Source organism: Thalassophryne amazonica, chromosome 14 (genome assembly GCF_902500255.1).
Source record: "Thalassophryne amazonica chromosome 14, fThaAma1.1, whole genome shotgun sequence".
In the NCBI taxonomy this organism is placed as follows: Eukaryota; Metazoa; Chordata; class Actinopteri; order Batrachoidiformes; family Batrachoididae; genus Thalassophryne; species Thalassophryne amazonica.
The window spans coordinates 32,454,403-32,474,409 of NC_047116.1; the positions used below are offsets into that span (position 1 = coordinate 32,454,403).

Below are 20,007 nucleotides of genomic sequence, written 5' to 3' on the forward strand. Positions count from 1 at the left end.
TCTTTCATTCGGGCCTGCAGTTTCTTCAAGTGCTATAAGACATTATCGCGATTTTCAGTAGCATCTTCAAGATGGCCTTCAAGCCCTCCCAGATCCAGCTCCCGTTTCTTCTTGGCAGAGTGGGCCTGGAAACATTACCTATATACATCCTCCAGCTGAATCTTCATCTCCTCCAGTCGCTGCTCCATGGCACAGTTGGACCTCTTCAAACTATGAACTCTTTCCGAAGTCATCCGTCTCGATCTTAAGCACTTTATTAAATCGGTCAAGTTCATCTTTCAGGTCTGTAAGAGTCTTTAACTCTCTTGCCAGGGTCAACACTTTTGTCTCCTCCCTGGCCTCCGCTTCGGCACGATCATACTCCTCTGCATGTAGAGTAGCAATACGTTTCTCTTTGGCCCACATCTGGTCAGACTTTTTCTTTTTGCTTCCTCTCCAGATTGGAGACGATCTGCCGAAGGTGGTCCTGGTCCACCAAGAGGTCATCCATTTCTCTTGCTGCAAACGGATCTCTATCTTATCCAGTTTGTCCATAGGCTGATTGTTTCTACTCCAGCTGCCGCTGAACACCGTCCAAATTCCCACTGGACTCCTTTGAGGCCCTCTTCAGCCCCCTCTACTGACAAGGCGTTCTATCCTGCCTTTGTCTTTCTTTCGACCAGCTGAGTCTAGAGAGCAAAGACGTACTTCTCTACAGTCTTCTTGCTCTCGTTCTCTTCTTTCAGCTTCTCCCGCAAAATATACCCCTCATCCTCCATCTACCCTAGGCAGATGGAGAAGGAAGGTGTCTACTGGACTTCCTCTTGGAGCAGCTCCTGAATGTCCTGCAGCTGACACTCCAGTGCAGAGATATCTTTTGTTAAATTTGATGGTCTTGCCTACTGCTTCATTTAGCGGACCTATTAGCTTCTCCACCTCTGACTGCATCTTTGCATTCGTTTCTGTCAACTCTTGCTTCTGTCATTCACTTTGCACAGGAGTTCATAAACCTGTGCATTCAGCCTTCTTTCGACCATGTTCAGAGTCTGCCTGGTCACAAAACAAAAAGAAAAACACAAACAACCATTCCAACCCCCCAGGGAACACCACAACCAACCCCAGGGGTGCAAACTGGGAGAAAAGAAAAAAAGAAAAACACAAACAACCATACCAACACCCCCCCCCCTCCCCCCCCTCCCCAGAGGACCGTCCCATCAAACCCTGGGAAGAGAAGAAAAGAAAAAACAAAACACAACCCAAACTTAAACTTGCAAAAAAAAGAAAAATCTAACACCCCCCCCTCCCCCAGACAACATGTAGGGACCAACACCCCCCAGAGGACATCCCGCCAGCTCCAGGAGTAATAACCACAGCCGAGGTCCCTCTGGGATCCAAAGTCACCCACGGGTGCTCCTAGCGCCTCCCAGAGGACCGTTCCATCAAACCCCAGGAGACACCCCCCCCATGACTAACAACAGACCCAGCCCCGGCCGTCTACGGCTAGATGGACCCACAGACATTTCCCCCCCAGAGGACACCACAGTCACACTCTGAGGGCGGAAACTGGGGGGGGAAAAAAACCCCAAAAAACAAACAAACAAAACCCCACCCCCTCAGCGCAGGGGAAACTGGAAGTACGTCCAGTGTCACCAACAATGACTATACCCCAAAAGTCAACCGGGAGGAGTGGAACAGCGGTAATGGCGTACGGCACAAGACGGCGCCACCCCTCCGACTTTTAAACCAGCCACCAGCTGCGGGTATATTCCACTTCCCCAAACTTCAGCTACGCCGATGGCATATGGCTCAAAGGCGCGCTGAAGCCGGAGGTGGAACAGGGAAGTAACAAAAAACACCCCTAAACCCCCCCCACCCGGGTGCAGAGGTTACCTGGGAAACGCCCAGCATAACCGAACTGCACCACCCCAGCAACGCCGACAACGTATGGCTCAAATGGCTGGGGCCGGAGGAGAAGACAGGAAGTAACAAAAAAAAAAAAAGAGAGTGACCAGTAAGGTTGAGAGATACATGGAAAGAGCTCTGGTGTCATGATATTACTGGACAGGGAGTGTTGGCTAAGCAGATGCAGATACCTTGTAGGACAATGAAGGTCCAAGACTTTAAGGTCCTGATGCTTCCGTACCTTTATGAGGGGTTGACTCCCCCCACCACCACCAATAGTCCACTCCTTTACGCTTTGCTCCATGATGTACCTCTGCGCAAAGCTTCTCTTTGAAAATAATGGGTTTTAGAGTAATGTGCAGCGCGTCTGCACACTTAATGTGAAAGGCCCCTTAGTCATTTGCCTAGTCTTTGCAGTTAATCAAACTTCAGACAAACATTGGAACCTATACAGCAGAATTATCTGAACTGAGCCATTGTTTATACTGTACTGGATTACTGTGATACATATACAGATGTGGATTACTGAGAAAAAGTGTGTGCTCAGGCCAATGGATAAATTAACATCTTCATATGTGTTTATTAGAATTTTCTCTGCAGTATTTCTAAAGGCCCCATCACACTTAACAAGAATAAGCATGAATCAAGCTGAATAAGGTGGAATGTCAACAAAAACCTAAATTCATGCACATCTCAGAGGGAATAAGAATTGCAGAAGAGAGCTGTCCAAATACTCAGACTGCGCTTCGACCCGCCCTGAACGATCCGTGCACATGCCGTGCTCATTAGCTCCTGAATACAGTACAAATGTAGGTGGAACATATTAGTATTACCTAGACAACTATCAGAATGCAGTGAGAATATATGATGAATGCACTTACATTGAGGTCCAAGTGAGGTCCGATTGCGGGTTGAAGAAACATAGTCCAGCAGCACTTGTGATGTGTTCAGGCACAGTCGAGACATTCGTCCAGGATTTGACGTGGCAGATCATTTTCGAACTGCCCCTCGAATGCGATCAGAATGTTTCGAATGCCATTTTCATGCTAAATGAATATTTAGAATGCAGTCAGATTGCGGTCAGACTGCACTTCGACCGCTGTTCGATATTTTTCCACCTCAAATGCACCTCAACAGTTGAGTGCATGTGCTGTACATTTGGGCTGGCTGCATGAGTGTGCCGACTATTTAGACTGCTCTCTAAATGCTTTCAGGCTCATTCGGTCTCTTGTGTGACGGGGGTATTAACGTTAACTTGAGTTAATTAAAAGTCTGAATCAGTATAATGTCAGACAGACTTTATGCTGTTTTAATATATTCCTTTTGTTAACAAGCGGCCCATTACACAGCAGTGTGTGTGATTCTTCTATTCTGATTTTGTTCCAATGTACAGCATTAAAACCAGGTGCTATTGATTCTTTTTTTTGGATGTTTCTTTTGTCAATCTGAACATTTTCTTTCCCTTTTCTGCTTCTTTGTTAGCTCTGATTGGTCAGACTGTCACTGGCCTGGTTGCATATCTGTTGCAGACCTCGTGGACAGAGCTTGACTACTGATGCAAGCATGCTGACACTAATATTAAAAAAATCACATGCCAGCAGAATCTAATATCTCCTTTTTGTTTTGTTTTTGCAGTGCAAATTTCACACCCCGCCAACTTTTCTTTCTGGCAGCAGTAGAAGCACTGATGTTTTTTGTGAGGCTTCTCATTGCTGAGATGAAGCGTGGCATAAAGCGTTGAAGAAAAAAGTTTAAGGACTTTACCGTTTAAAGGTGTTTGTTTTTTTGTTTTTTTTCTTAAATGTGTTAAGTGCATAAAAACAGAGCATTTATAGCCTCTGAAAAGGTTTTGAAAGTGAGGTGCATCAACAGGCAGATTATTAACTTTTAATGACGCTTGTATAGGGTTGTGCTGGAATTACTGAAGAAGGTATGTCATCTAAGGAAGGAAATCTACATCTGATGCAGTCCAGTAACATAAACTAGTCTTTCTCTCACCTTCAAATCACCCTTAATTCAAGTTGGCACTCAGAGCACATGCCTCTGGTAGCACCCAGCAGTCCACCATGGGTCTGTGCTTGGCTAGTTGGGGCACTGTCTCGCCAAAGTACAAAGAGCCACATCTGGCTCAAAATGTCATCAAATCTCCCCTGACCTCCTCCACCAAATTTCTAAAAAATCCTGTTTACATGTTTTTGAGATATTCTGCTAAGGGCCCCATCACACTCAGGCAAAGACCATGAAGACTGTACTTTCCTGAAAATTTGGATGAACACAGTAGGGATGTGATCAGAATGGGGAAAATGTGTCGTTTTCAAGTCCATACCTCGTCCCTATGTCGCTGCCATGTTCTCACAGCATTGAGCATGTTGCCACTAATTTATTCTCAAGCTCATGATCATAGTGTACCACGTGCAATTCATTCTTACACCATTCCTACGACAAACAATTACATCTCACTATGCACATACCACATTCTCACTGCATCTGTCCTACCCTTATCAATACTACGCTTTTTCCTTTTTTTGACAAGTTTTCTTGTCTACATGTAGGTGTAACAATAAACTACAGTCAGAAAACAGTGCTCCTGTCAAACATGCCCTAGGGATGCACCAATCCACATTCTGCCAATACCGGTACTATTCCGATACCAGAGCTCTGTTTGCTTTAATATCATTATTATTATTATTATTATTCTTGTTGTTGTTGTTGATTTTATATGAGGATATTTTGTATCACCAGTTATACAGCTTCATGATGAAATGGTATACAGGAGGATTTTCTTAAAAAGATGACCTGAAAGTTCAGCTATAATTTGCCAGAAGGTACATCTAAGGTGCAAACCCAGATTGGATGATAAGGAAGGGTGCATCGTTTTACCCTGACTGACCCAGACTGACTCCAAATATGAGTAAATTAAGTACATTTATTTATTTATGGTTGTTTCTTGTGGTATTTTGGAAATGCGGAAATGTGCTCCTTCCTCAAAACAGTACATGTACTTGTATGCAAATTTTGGGGCGCCCCTGTGAAAAACATCAAATCAAATCAGTCAAAACTTGATTGATGAAAAATGGTAGGTCTTGGGGAAAAGCATAGACTTTATAGAGAAAAGACAGCACTCTGTCTCTCCATCTGTCTCTCTCCAAGAATTTAGTTCTTTAGAATGACACACGGAAATGTAAACGAATGAAGTATATCTGATTAATGGTATACATATTTATGTATACCACATACTGACGCTGGTCAGTGCTTTGGCTGCAAACTGCAGAAGGGACCTCCTGAATGGGGGCATGTCTCATTACTCCACCAGCTCATTGAGGCACACCTCCATTCAGGAAACCCCCTCCCTCACAAACCACAGCCAGCCAGGACTGTATGTATGGCTGTGCCCTGGAACAGCCAACAAGACTCCTGGATCGGAAAACTCCACAGGTTGTATCGGAAACTTCCGATCCGTGAATTACGTTGGCATCAGAAGCAGATACCGATATTGGATCAGATCGGCCCCATCCCTGACATGTCCGTTGTTGTTAAGCACACACAGTCAAATATGCTACATGTGTGCACACATGCTTTGAAGTGAACCTTAAGTTGTATGATGAAGTGGAGAAAGTTTTGTTTTCGTTGTGTTTCAGCATCATGGACAGCGACTGGCACATTTCATTCACAAAGGATGAAATGATTCACAAAGGATACACTGCTTCTGAGAAAGCCTGTCCATGCCACACACGTACTACGTCAGTGAAGTCCCTATTAGGTTTAATTACATTATCAACACATTAAGGCAGTCATTGCTCTGTCCTTGTTTAGTTCTTACTGCATCCTGGTTCTACTACATCCTCGCTGTATGTTTTTAAACATGTTCAAAGTTTGACCATGTTCACCATGTCCATAGCGAATTCACCACACCCTTAACAATCTCTACTGCGTTCCTAATACTTTGTACAAGTTCTTAACTCCATCGGCCTCATTTTGTACATTCGTTGTTGAAACATAACTAAGTAGGACGGGGTGTAATAGTGTAATAAGCAGCAGAACAGGTAGCTCAGTGGAATAGGACTTGGTCTGCCAATATGTTAATGTTCCCACTCAAGCTACATGTCTGTGTCCTTGGACAAGACACTTTATCTGCATTATCTGAGTCCACACAGCTGCAAATGGGTACCGACCCTGGCTGGGGAAATAACCCGCAATGGACTGGCATCCCATCCAGGGAGAGTCATAGACTCTCATCAACTTCATGCTATGGAATCCAGGAATAAGCACCAGCAAAAAATGGGCATCAGGGTCGGTAGAGCACTTACTTCTGCTAACAAACACCCAAACAAAAACAGACAGAAGCCATTGCTTCTTCTACAACTCTAACAATAACAGTGTCCAAGAATATCATTTTACATTATCTAAAGTTTACTTTCTCCAAAGTAGTATCCAGCAAGTGTGTTTAAAACATTAACACACATTGCAAGAAGAGAGAGACACATCTCTCCTTTGTTAGATTTCTGTAGTTCAAATTCAAGGACACAGTAGACAATGGCCTGTCAAGTTAATTGTGCCTGTTGTCTTGCAGACAACTTTTCTAGCTTTTAAGACGCTGAAGATAAAGTTCACAATATCACACTGTAAATCTTAATATAAAGGGCGTCACGGTGTGATTACCATAACTTCAGGCGTCTGTACTCTTGTCAGAGAAGGAAGTAAATAATTGTCTGTTGTTATGGTAACCTGAGCCAGGAAAGTTAGGGAAATTAGTTCCCATACAGCACTAAGAAGAGTACTTTGGCCTGATTTTCCTGTCTGGAGATCTGCACAGCTCGACATGCTTCTCTGCACCCATTTTACTTTTTTAATTAAAATAGAGCAGCTTAGAGGGGCTATGCCAAAGTTTAATCTTGGTATTGTAGAAACACTATTATAAAGTGTGATCCTTTCAGTCCAGCTTTATTCTTGTCATTCCTGAGGATTGTTTAGGCTTAATGGACTGTCCACATTAAGGTCTTGTTTCCTGTTCATCTGTTGAGGACCTATTCAGTCTGGCTCCTGTCATTACTGGTAAACATGCATGTGAGAGTTGGGCAGATTATATTTTTCCCTTTTCACTATGTTCATGTTGATTCAGGAATTCAGTGAAGTTGGGGCATGATGTTTTTACCCTGTCTGGACATCCGTATATCTAAGTGTCCATCTGTAAACTTTTTGTTTCCATGCACATTATCTGATTGAAACCATTTATTGGCAGTGTATTGGGGGAGGCTATAGGAAAGTTCCTCTCAAAAATGTCCATCTTCCGTTGTCCAGTATGGCCTCTACGGAGCCAATCTTGATTTTTAATTGTACACAATAAAAAACATCTAGTCAATTTGAAACCATTTCTGTGGTCATGACCTGGGTGAGGCTAGAGGAAGGTTCCTTTTGAAAGTGGGAACTCTCTGTCATCCGATATGAACACCGTAGGGGCCATCTTGATTTTTCTTTACTCGCAATAACTAAAGAATTCCTTGTTTGTTTAAAGTAGACCTGCATTGAAATAAATGTGGTCAGATTTCAGAAAGAAATAGCTGATATGTATTTATAAGACCCTTGTGAATACAGTGAAGTAAATCTGTAAGCCCAAATTTGTAATTCAGCGGAGAAATCTTCGTTGAAAAATGACAAATTTGTAGCTAAAATTTAGCCCTCTGTGAAAATAGTTTGTACATCCATATCATTTCCATGACGTCAGGGACGAGACGACGCGCTCCCGCCTTCAGTCCGATCCCGCATTGAAATTGATTTTATCTGTTAGTAATGTTACTGTTATACACATCCCGGTTTCAACATCCAAAAGTAAGCTGCAATGAATGTGAGATACAGCTCTGATATATGATACATGCTCAGATCAGCGGCGACATCGACAGCGGGTGACGTTCTTCCCCCACGCCTCTCTGTCTCTGCCTCCGCTGCGCTTAACGAGTGCATGCGCTCGTTAAATTCCGCCGTTGGCCACTCACACCCCCGTGTCACAGCAGACACGGCTCTTTCTACTGAATGGAGGTGCAGCCTTGGCACAAATCCAGAGACTACGCTCGCCGTTTTAATGCGAAGCAGCCGGTGACACCTGTTGCTCGCAAGAACAGACTTGCGGCAAAATCCGCAGCGCCGCACGTCTCGGTAATCGGAGCCACAGAGCTCCGTGGCCGCAGAGAGAGGTTTATTTCTTTTTAATGACTTGAATTCTTTGCGGGTCTCGCCTCCGTAGCCCGCGACGGTACATCGGAGGCGAAAGACAGTAGACTTTCAATGCAACACCACTCAATCAAACGTGCATATGAAAAAGTCCCCCAAAATAATTTTCAAGCGCAAATAAAAGAAATGTGTACTCACCAAGCGTACCGCAAGACAATATGAAGTTTAAAAAAAGTAGATCCTTCCAAGAAAAAGACATAAGACAAGAAAAAGGTGCAGATGAAACCTGACATAAATCCACAAATTACAGTTGGCGCGCGCAATGCATGCTGGGAGAGGGTCTTCTCCGTGACGTCTCGGCAGCGTCCATGATGAGATGACAGTTTTGCGGAGGGCTAAATGTTAGCTGTAAATTTGTCATTTTTAAATGAAGATTTCTCTGTTGAATGACAGATCTGGGCTTGCAGATTTACTTTACTACATTCAGAAGGATCTTATGTGTAAATAAGTCATTTTTTGGTCCAGAGATCTGACTGCATTTATTTCAATGCAGGTCTACTTCTTGGGGGGTGTATTCAGAGAAACTAGATGAAGGTTCTGTTTGAAAATGGCCATTGTCCGTTATCCAATGTGCAAACTACAGATGCCATCTTGTTTTTATTTAAGCACAATAAGTAAAGAACACCTTCACAAAGCATTTTGAAAACGGGGGTCCATACGCGACATACCAATTGTAAAGTGGCAGTCTCTCCCTATACAAATAGATCAGATACAACCTTCAAAGCACCAGCCTTTTCCTATAGAAATCCTTTCCAGAGTTCATTATCACCTCTACTATAAAACCAAACTTAACACACCGGTGGGGGTGCATGTCACGCTTTGAGTTGCTGTTGTGCTCAGTTCGGTTATTTGTTGCTTAATTTATTTGCACAAGAATTTTTTTCAAGGGGATACTTTGTCATACTCATTAAAAAAAAGAATGCTGAAGTCAGAGTTTAACAGCCAAGGTTTCATTTTTACAACCATGAGCTTATGGTGGAAAATAGGGATGCACCAAATCTTTCTGTAACATTTACTGATATCCAAACTCAAGGTACCAGCGTATTGCTGATACTGATTGAATATGACAGGTCGGGTCTGGAAGCATGCACTGGTGCTTTACCTTGCCACATCCACCACACCATGAAACCGCAGTGGGTCCCTGATTGCAACCATCCCACCACCCACCGCTCAAAAGTAACATTTGCTCTAGCCATGAGAACATACGCATCCCTTGGCCTTCTTCAGCCGCTGGAGTTCTCAACAGTGAGACACTTGCATGGTCGATCATGCCCAGAGAGGCAGACTAAAATCAGGAGGAACACCTGCATTATGAGTAGGACTGAGTGATGTCAACCCCATTAAAAACTGATGTCTATCGTAAAACATCACAGTGAACAAGTAAATTGAGGGGGACTGGACATTCAGCCCAAGGCTTTGAGAGTGGCCAGGTCATTTCAGCTGCTGTATCTCCTTGTAACTGCAGGCAGTCGAAGTTTTATTGTTACATTATCAGTCAAAAGTTTGGACACACTTTATCTTGCAATTGAATGGGAAAGCGTGTAAAAGGACGCTTTTCTTTTTTGTCTGCTTATGCCATATCTCAACTGTTTTACATTGAAATAAGTACTTGCAGCCATCCTGGCATCAAGATGTGGAGCCACTATTATGTTGTTGGTGAGTAATGTTGATGGGCAATGGAGTTATCCAACTCACCAATCTGAATTTTGAGGGTGTGTCAGCTATGATGTTTTGGCCATATGGCGCATTTCTCTGAGCCATTATCACAGCTTTTAAAACTGAATTCAAATGTTGTTCACATTGCTGAGTGGAACAGCTGAGTAATTTTCCTTTCCTGTGTATGAAGAAGCTAAATTGTCCCTACAAAAATTATCAAATTGCGTAATGAGAACAAGACATGCTAAGTGATTGGCATGGAAGGTTTAAAAAAGAAGTGTCCTTTTAACATAAGCAACATTTTATAGTGTAGAACATGTTAAATAAAAATCTTTTGGTTCATAACAAATGTTATTGTTTCATTTCATTACATCAATGATATAATAATTGATCAACATATTGATTTATTCTGCCTAACAGAAACCTGGTTACAGCAGGATGAATATGTTAGTTTAAATGAGTCAACACCCCCGAGTCACACTAACTGTCAGAATGCTTGTAGCACGGGCCGGGGCGGAGGATTAGCAGCAATCTTCCATTCCAGCTTATTAATTAATCAAAAACCCAGACAGAGCTTTAATTCATTTGAAAGCTTGTCTCTTAGTCTTGTCCATCCAAATTGGAAGTCCCAAAAACCAGTTTTATTTGTTATTATCTATCGTCCACCTGGTCATTACTGTGAGTTTCTCTGTGAATTTTCAGACCTTTTGTCTGACTTAGTGCTTAGCTCAGATAAGATAATTATAGTGGGCGATTTTAACATGCACACAGATGCTGAGAATGACAGCCTCAACACTGCATTTAATCTATTATTAGATTCTATTGGCTTTGCTCAAAAAGTAAATGAGTCCACCCACCACTTTAATCATATCTTAGATCTTGTTCTGAATTATGGTATGGAAATAGAAGACTTAACAGTATTCCCTGAAAACTCCCTTCTGTCTGATCATTTCTTAATAACATTTACATTTACTCTGATGGACTACCCAGCAGTGGGGAATAAGTTTCACTATACTAGAAGTCTTTCAGAAAGCGCTGTAACTAGGTTTAAGGATATGATTCCTTCTTTATGTTCTCTAATGCCATATACCAACACAGTGCAGAGTAGCTACCTAAACTCTGTAAGGGAGATAGACTATCTCGTCAATAGTTTTACATCCTCATTGAAGACAACTTTGGATGCTGTAGCTCCTCTGAAAAAGAGAGCTTTAAATCAGAAGTGTCTGACTCCGTGGTATAACTCACAAACTCGTAGCTTAAAGCAGATAACCCGTAAGTTGGAGAGGAAATGGCGTCTCACTAATTTAGAAGATCTTCACTTAGCCTGGAAAAAGAGTCTGTTGCGCTATAAAAAAGCCCTCCGTAAAGCTAGGACATCTTTCTACTCATCACTAATTGAAGAAAATAAGAACAACCCCAGGTTTCTTTTCAGCACTGTAGCCAGGCTGACAAAGAGTCAGAGCTCTATTGAGCTGAATATTCCATTAACTTTAACTAGTAATGACTTCATGACTTTCTTTGCTAACAAAATTTTAACTATTAGAGAAAAAATTACTCATAACCATCCCAAAGACGTATCGTTATCTTTGGCTGCTTTCAGTGATGCCGGTATTTGGTTAGATTCTTTCTCTCCGATTGTTCTGTCTGAGTTATTTTCATTAGTTACTTCATCCAAACCATCAACATGTTTATTAGACCCCATTCCTACCAGGCTGCTCAAGGAAGCCCTACCATTATTTAATGCTTCGATCTTAAATATGATCAATCTATCTTTGTTAGTTGGCTATGTACCACAGGCTTTTAAGGTGGCAGTAATTAAACCATTACTTAAAAAGCCATCACTTGACCCAGCTATCTTAGCTAATTATAGGCCAATCTCCAACCTTCCTTTTCTCTCAAAAATTCTTGAAAGGGTAGTTGTAAAACAGCTAACTGATCATCTGCAGAGGAATGGTCTATTTGAAGAGTTTCAGTCAGGTTTTAGAATTCATCATAGTACAGAAACAGCATTAGTGAAGGTTACAAATGATCTTCTTATGGCCTCGGACAGTGGACTCATCTCTGTGCTTGTTCTGTTAGACCTCAGTGCTGCTTTTGATACTGTTGACCATAAAATTTTATTACAGAGATTAGAGCATGCCATAGGTATTAAAGGCACTGCGCTGCGGTGGTTTGAATCATATTTGTCTAATAGATTACAATTTGTTCATGTAAATGGGGAATCTTCTTCACAGACTAAAGTTAATTATGGAGTTCCACAAGGTTCTGTGCTAGGACCAATTTTATTCACTTTATACATGCTTCCCTTAGGCAGTATTATTAGACGGTATTGCTTAAATTTTCATTGTAACGCAGATGATACCCAGCTTTATCTATCCATGAAGCCAGAGGACACACACCAATTAGCTAAACTGCAGGATTGTCTTACAGACATAAAGACATGGATGACCTCTAATTTCCTGCTTTTAAACTCAGATAAATCTGAAGTTATTGTACTTGGCCCCACAAATCTTAGAAACATGGTGTCTAACCAGATCCTTACTCTGGATGGCATTACCCTGACCTCTAGTAATACTGTGAGAAATCTTGGAGTCATTTTTGATCAGGATATGTCATTCAAAGCGCATATTAAACAAATATGTAGGACTGCTTTTTTGCATTTACGCAATATCTCTAAAATCAGAAAGGTCTTGTCTCAGAGTGATGCTGAAAAACTAATTCATGCATTTATTTCCTCTAGGCTGGACTATTGTAATTCATTATTATCAGGTTGTCCTAAAAGTTCCCTAAAAAGCCTTCAGTTAATTCAAAATGCTGCAGCTAGAGTACTGACGGGGACTAGAAGGAGAGAGCATATCTCACCCATATTGGCCTCTCTTCATTGGCTTCCTGTTAATTCTAGAATAGAATTTAAAATTCTTCTTCTTACTTATAAGGTTTTGAATAATCAGGTCCCATCTTATCTTAGGGACCTCGTAGTACCATATCACCCCAATAGAGCGCTTCGCTCTCAGACTGCAGGCTTACTTGTAGTTCCTAGGGTTTGTAAGAGTAGAATGGGAGGCAGAGCCTTCAGCTTTCAGGCTCCTCTCCTGTGGAACCAGCTCCCAATTCAGATCAGGGAGACAGACACCCTCTGTACTTTTAAGATTAGGCTTAAAACTTTCCTTTTTGCTAAAGCTTATAGTTAGGGCTGGATCAGGTGACCCTAAACCATCCCTTAGTTATGCTGCTATAGATGTAGACTGCTGGGGGGTTCCCATGATGCACTGTTTCTTTCTCTTTTTGCTCTGTATGCACCACTCTGCATTTAATCATTAGTGATCGATCTCTGCTCCCCTCCACAGCATGTCTTTTTCCTGGTTCTCTCCCTCAGCCCCAACCAGTCCCAGCAGAAGACTGCCCCTCCCTGAGCCTGGTTCTGCTGGAGGTTTCTTCCTGTTAAAAGGGAGTTTTTCCTTCCCACTGTAGCCAAGTGCTTGCTCACAGGGGGTCGTTTTGACCGTTGGGGTTTTACATAATTATTGTATGGCCTTGCCTTACAATATAAAGCGCCTTGGGGCAACTGTTTGTTGTGATTTGGCGCTATATAAAAAAATTGATTGATTGATTTAAGTATAATGTTGCCCCTGTCCCTGTTCAGTAAGTCTAAGTGGGACATATGGAATCGTATCACGCTTGTTATTCCACCACTGAGGTGCTGCTCTACCAGTCTTTAACCCTAAAAAGCTCCAGTGTAGGTGCTCAATGGTCTACATTTAGCACTTTGAGATAACTTCTGTTGTTATTTGGCACCATATGAATACATTTTTTTGTCTTTGGCATACTTTCTTGGAATGTTTCTGGAAACCAATGATTGTGCACAGGAAATTGACCCCCACAATCATACATGCACTGTCAAATAACAATAATAAGACAAAGGGCGAAGGATGAAATCTCCAGTAAATTATGTCAGCCCCCCCCCCGCCCCCCAGAACAGGCTGAGACTTACTCACCGTCTCTGTTGCAAGAAAGTCATCAGCTGCACTTCTCTTCCTCTCCACATATGAGCATGTCTCCGTCACAGTTAATGACTGACTGGTTGGGTGGTGTCTCCACTGAACAGATGTCATATCTCGCTGCCAATTTTCAGTCCCTGTATTTTTTCCAGAGCTTTTGCACTCACACAGCACTGTTCATATATATATATATATATATATATATATACATACGAGGTCTATTAGAAAAGTATGCAACCTTATTATTTTTTCCAAAAACCATATGGATTTGAATCACGTGTGATTGTGTCAGACAAGCTTGAACCTTCGTGCGCATGCGTGAGTTTTTCCACGCCTGTCGGTTGCGTCATTCGCCTGTGAGCAGGCTTTGAGTGAGGAGTGGTCCACCCCTCTCATCGTTGTTTCATTGTCAGGAAATGGCAGAATGATTTGGGCTTTTTTTCCATCAGAATTTTTTCAGAAACTGTTAGAGACTGGCAGCTGGAAACCATTAGAAAAATTTATCTGGCTTTCGGTGAAAATGTTACGGGCTTGGTAGAGAATGAGTGTTACTGTCGCTTTAAGGATGGCCCCCAGCGGCTGTGGGGTGCGCCGCGCTCTGAAGCCGCCATCGACAAACTCGAAAAACTCACGCATGCGCATGAGGGTTCAAGCTTGTCTGACGCAATCACATTTGATTCAAATCCATATGGTTTTTGAAAAAAATAAGGTCGGATACTTTTCTAATAGACCTCATATATATATATATATATATATATATATATATATATATATATATATATATATATATATATATACACTGAACAAAAATATAAGCAAAAATATAAGTAAATTTGTTTTTGCTCCCATTTTTCATGAGCTAAACTCAAAGATCTAAAACATTTTCTACATACACAGAAGATCTATTTCTCTCAAATATTATTCACAATCCTCTCTAAATCTGTGTTAGTGAGCATTTCCCCTTTGCTGGGATAATCCATCCCACCTCACAGGTGTGGCATATCAAGATGCTGATTAGACAGTATGGTTATTGCACAGGTGTGCCTTAGGCTGGCCACAATAAAAGGCCACTCTAAAACGTGCGGTTTTGCTTTATTGAGAGGGGAGGTCTGGGGGGGGAGGGTGGTCAGAAAACCAGTCAGTGTATGGCGTGACCACCATTTGCTTCACGCAGTGCAACACATCTCCTTCACATAAAGTTGATCATTGGTTCCAAATTTGAGGGAACTGATTCCTGTTCCTTAATGTTGAATCTTGTAAAATTTTCTGCTTATAAGGAGTAAAACAAATCTTCTGCCTCTGGTGGAATCAGAAGAAGAATACCATAGTATTATACTGAATTGCAGCTTCTTATTTTCTATTTAAATTTTTGGTATAATTTCTTTGCATCATGTTGAATTGCATCATATCACATTGTGAGGAATTGAATGACCATCAAATACATATCGACTCGGGAACAGAGGTGAATCGTATTGCATCATATCGTCATGTATCGCTATATGTATCATATCGCTGGTAGTGTATGCGTATCGAATCGTGGTCAGTCATGACATTCACATGCTGTCTGTCTGTCTGTCCATTTCCGATTTCTCTTAGGTGGCATACTCATGTTACAAGAGAGATGTATGATTTTCTCTTCTAGATTAGCATTTATATGAGAGTAAAAGATTGGTGCATTACTGCCACCATCTATCCTGGAGTCTGCACTCTGATTTCTCTCATTAGAGCCACTCAGAGCTGAGGTGCTGAATCACAGACTGCACTCTCCTGCCTCCACCGACACGTCAGAAACTATCCATCCATTTTGTTGATTGCTCATTTCTTGTCCCCTTGTTGTTAAATGTTGATTTGTCTGTAGTCTATATTCATAAATGTGTCCGGTTGTTGCCTGTGAATGCTACACAGAGCGGATGAATATTAATGTGAGTGGCCACTCCTCAGGGAGTCGTAGTCATGTCTTATGTTTCTGCTGATGCTGTTAAAATGCTGGAAGAAATCAGCTGATGTGAGCCTCAAGCAGCAGTGAGCTGCATTCAGATTTCTATTTGTTGCTATTCATAGTGACCCTTTTATTACCTAAAACCACCAAGTCAGGCTGCCAGAGGAGGAACAAGGTTAAGTACAGGTATCTTAATCCCATCACTGCCACCTTATAATATTTAGGAAACCACTGCCAGGTGTAAATTTAGAAACGAAACTTTGAAAAATCTCTGTTCTTTCATGTAGCAAATTATTGCACTCAATATGTGTGTGATACAACCTACAGAAAAATGCCATCCTTTGGAGTCTTTATGTAATCTCTGTCTCTTCTGTCCCCATACAGCAACAAGAACAAGACCCAACAAACTTGTACATCTCCAACTTGCCTTTATCAATGGATGAGCAGGAGCTGGAGAACATGTTAAAGCATTTTGGCCAAGTCATATCCACACGCATCCTGAGGGATTCCAGTGGAGCCAGCAGAGGAGTGGGTTTTGCCAGGTTAGAAATCAATAGTCAATAACAGGCCTGAAATAGCTCCTGAAGGATGAACTTAAAAAAGACACGACTGGGAACCATCGCCCCCAAAATAAACTTGAAGAGATTGAACTCATGTCACTGACACCGTCTTCCATCGGTAGTTTCTCTACATTATTTGCAATGACAACAACTTATAGTATTGATTTTCTAGATTTCATTGTGGTCAAAAGAGGTCCATTTACAGTTATAAATAGGAATAGTGGAACTAATTATCATGACCTTCAACCCTCAGAAAAAATGCATCATGATAATTATGTCTTCAACTATGTATAATTCATCTGTGATACTGTATTATAAATATTAGATTGTCATATATTAGCCATTTGAAGTGACACAAAGTTATTAAATCTAAGAGAGTGAACAGGAAATGTTTAGTTTTATCCTATTATATTGTATTTTATATATACACTCAACAAAAATATAAACGCAACACTTTTGGTTTTGCTCCCATTTTGTACGAGATGAACTCAAAGATCTAAAACTTTTTCCACATACACAATATCACCATTTCCCTCAAATATTGTTCACAAACCAGTCTAAATCTGTGATAGTGAGCACCTCTCCTTTGCTGAGATAATCCATCCCACCTCACAGGTGTGCCATATCAAGATGCTGATTAGACACCATGATTAGTGCACAGGTGTGCCTTAGACTGCCCACAATAAAAGGCCACTCTGAAAGGTGCAGTTTTATCACACAGCACAATGCCACAGATGTCGCAAGATTTGAGGGAGCGTGCAATTTGCATGCTGACAGCAGGAATGTCAACCAGAGCTGTTGCTCGTGTATTGAATGTTCATTTCTCTACCATAAGCCGTCTCCAAAGGCGTTTCAGAGAATTTGGCAGTACATCCAACCAGCCTCACAACCACAGACCACGTGTAACCACACCAGCCCAGGACCTCCACATCCAGCATGTTCACCTCCAAGATCGTCTGAGACCAGCCACTCGGACAGCTGCTGAAACAAACGTTTTGCATAACCAAAGAATTTCTGCACAAACTGTCAGAAACCGTCTCAGGGAAGCTCATCTGCATGCTCGTCGTCCTCATCAGGGTCTTGACCTGACTCCAGTTCGTCGTCGTAACCGACTTGAGTGGGCAAATGCTCACATTCGCTGGCGTTTGGCACGTTGGAGAGGTGTTCTCTTCACGGATGAATCCCGGTTCACACTGTCCCTGTCTAGGGCAGATGGCAGACAGCTTGTGTGGCGTCATGTGGGTGAGCGGTTTTCTGATGTCAGTGTTGTGGATCGAGTGGCCCATGGTGGCGGTGGGGTTATGGTATGGGTAGGCATCTGTTATGGACGAAGAACACAGGTGCATTTTATTGATGGTATTTTGAATGCACAGAGATACCATGACGAGATCCTGAGGCCCATTGTTGTGCCATACATCCAAGAACATCACCTCATGTTGCAGCAGGATAATGCACGGCCCCATGTTGCAAGGATCTGTACACAATTCTTGGAAGCTGAAAATGTCCCTGTTCTTGCATGGCCGGCATACTCACCGGACATGTCACCCATTGAGCATGTTTGGGATGCTCTGGACCGGCGTATACGACAGCGTGTACCAGTTCCTTTGCACAGCCATTGAAGAGGAGTTGACCAACATTCCACAAGCCACAATTGACAACCTGATCAACTCTATGCGAAGGAGATTTGTTGCACTACATGAGGCAAATGGTGGTCACACCAGATACTGACTGGTATCCCCCCCAATAAAACAAAACTGCTCCTTTCAGAGTGGCCTTTTATTGTGGACAGTCTAAGGCACACCTGTGCACTAATCATGGTGTCTAATCAGCATCTTGGTATGGCACACCTGTGAGGTGGGATGGATTATCTCAGCAAAGGAGAAGTGCTCACTATCACAGATTTAGACTGGTTTGTGAACAATATTTGAGGGAAATGGTAATATTGTGTATGTGGAAAACGTTTTAGATCTTTGAGTTCATCTCATACAAAATGGGAGCAAAACCAAAAATGTTGCGTTTATATTTTTGTTGAGTATATATATATATCCGTGGTTCCCAACATGGGTTCTCAGGGACCCAAAATCTGTCCATGTTCCATCTCTCCCTGCTCTGCCAAAAGCTGTTTATCTCCTTCAGGTGTCTGTTAGCTTGATTGGCTGAGCACACTGGGAATTACAGAACTAAAGGAGAAAATATTTACAGCAAATGTAGAGTTAATTTCTTTGAGCCACTGGGGCTAACACAACTACAAGACTGCTGTTAAGATATTTAAAGTGATATTTAAAATGCTACGGCTAACACCAACCAGTGATTTAAGGCAATGAATAGAAGTCTTTCATCCTCCTAAGTCTCTTTGGAGGATCCTTGTGTAACACTGGAATGACTTTGTGGCAAATGAATGGTTGCTTAAGGAAACTCAGATGAGAAGTATTACTTGCATTGTGAGGGAGCATCATGCGGCCATGTTTCTCTGGGCATAATCCGGCACGTGGGTGCCTCCGGTGTTGATGACCCAGCCGCTGGAGAAGGCCAAGAAAACGCCGCATTTAAGTTTGCTCCAGCCAATAGATGGCTTTTTCAAGGGGTGGGGATTGCCTCTTTCTGGGTGGTTGCCATCCAGGACCCCTTATGTTTCTGTAGTGTGGGTATGCGGTTACGTGCAGCATTAGCTCATGTTCTCAGACCTGACCTGACCCTGACATGTAACATCTTCAAATAATATGATAAATACTTAATACTGTTGGCTGAGTTCAATGATTAATGAGGAAAAGAAATATCGGTACACACCAGTGTAGAGGAGTTGCTGGCTCAGGGGCTAATATATAAAACAAAGCAAATTAATTGCACAAACCTGCAGCTTCAATACAAAAACAAATAACTAAAATAAATGTTTTAATAGCATGCCACTAACATTTTGACCCAAAACAAGTCTTCAGAGTGTCAAGGAGTAGTTGGACTGTACTGGGCCAAAACATCTGTAGCAAGCTTTTAAAACCTTTTTTCACATCGAAGCTGCTTGTTTGTGCAGCTACTTTATTTTTCGCTGGGTTTACTTATTAAACATTCTTTTCTATTTTTTTTTTTTCTTCTTCTCTAAAATAAATCTGTATTTATAAGTATATTGCTGTTGGCATAAGAGGCGGAACCCTTCATGTGTTAACAAATAGAAACTTTTAAACAGTATCTTCACAATGAATTATTTCATTACAGTGATAATTTGCATAAATTCACTTTGAGCCAAACAAGCATGAAAGTCCATGCTCGAAATTGGCAAATACTTTACATTGTTTGATATCAGCACTGCATTTATTGTTCCATTTGTTTTTTTGTTTTTTGTTTTCCTCCACATCAGGATGGAATCCACTGAGAAATGTGATGCAGTCATTTCTCACTTCAATGGAAAATTTATTAAAACACCTCCAGGCGTTCCAGGTAAGTTTTCCATTTGCTATAAATTATTTGTTAAATGATCACAGAAGCATTTCGTGCTGAAGTCGCATGTGAAAGCAGATAATTTGTCTGATGAGGAATATAATAATGAGAAGTGTGTGGAGAGACGTGACAGAGCAGCTGTTCTGCTCCATCAGGAGTCTGCTGGTGAAGGAGCTCCTTCACATGCAGCCATCAGTGGCGTGAGTGAGAGAGAGAGAGAGTGATTCATTCATTCATTCATTCATTCATTCATTCATTCTCTGGCCTGGCCTGCACTCCCACTCTAAGCTTTCCACTTGGATTATTTGACTGAAAT

The 20,007-nt window shown here is 41.8% G+C and overlaps 1 protein-coding gene across 2 annotated transcripts in view; it reads left to right on the forward strand.

Annotated features, from left to right (window-relative positions):
- Nucleotides 1–20,007, forward strand: part of LOC117524768 (RNA-binding motif, single-stranded-interacting protein 1) — a 60,511-nt gene that overhangs the window by 33,726 nt on the left and 6,778 nt on the right. For both annotated transcript variants that reach the window (XM_034186586.1, XM_034186587.1), the window contains exons 5-6: nucleotides 16,084–16,241; nucleotides 19,612–19,691. In XM_034186586.1, the coding sequence (XP_034042477.1) occupies nucleotides 16,084–16,241; nucleotides 19,612–19,691 (238 nt within the window). The remainder of the gene's footprint in view (nucleotides 1–16,083; nucleotides 16,242–19,611; nucleotides 19,692–20,007) is intronic.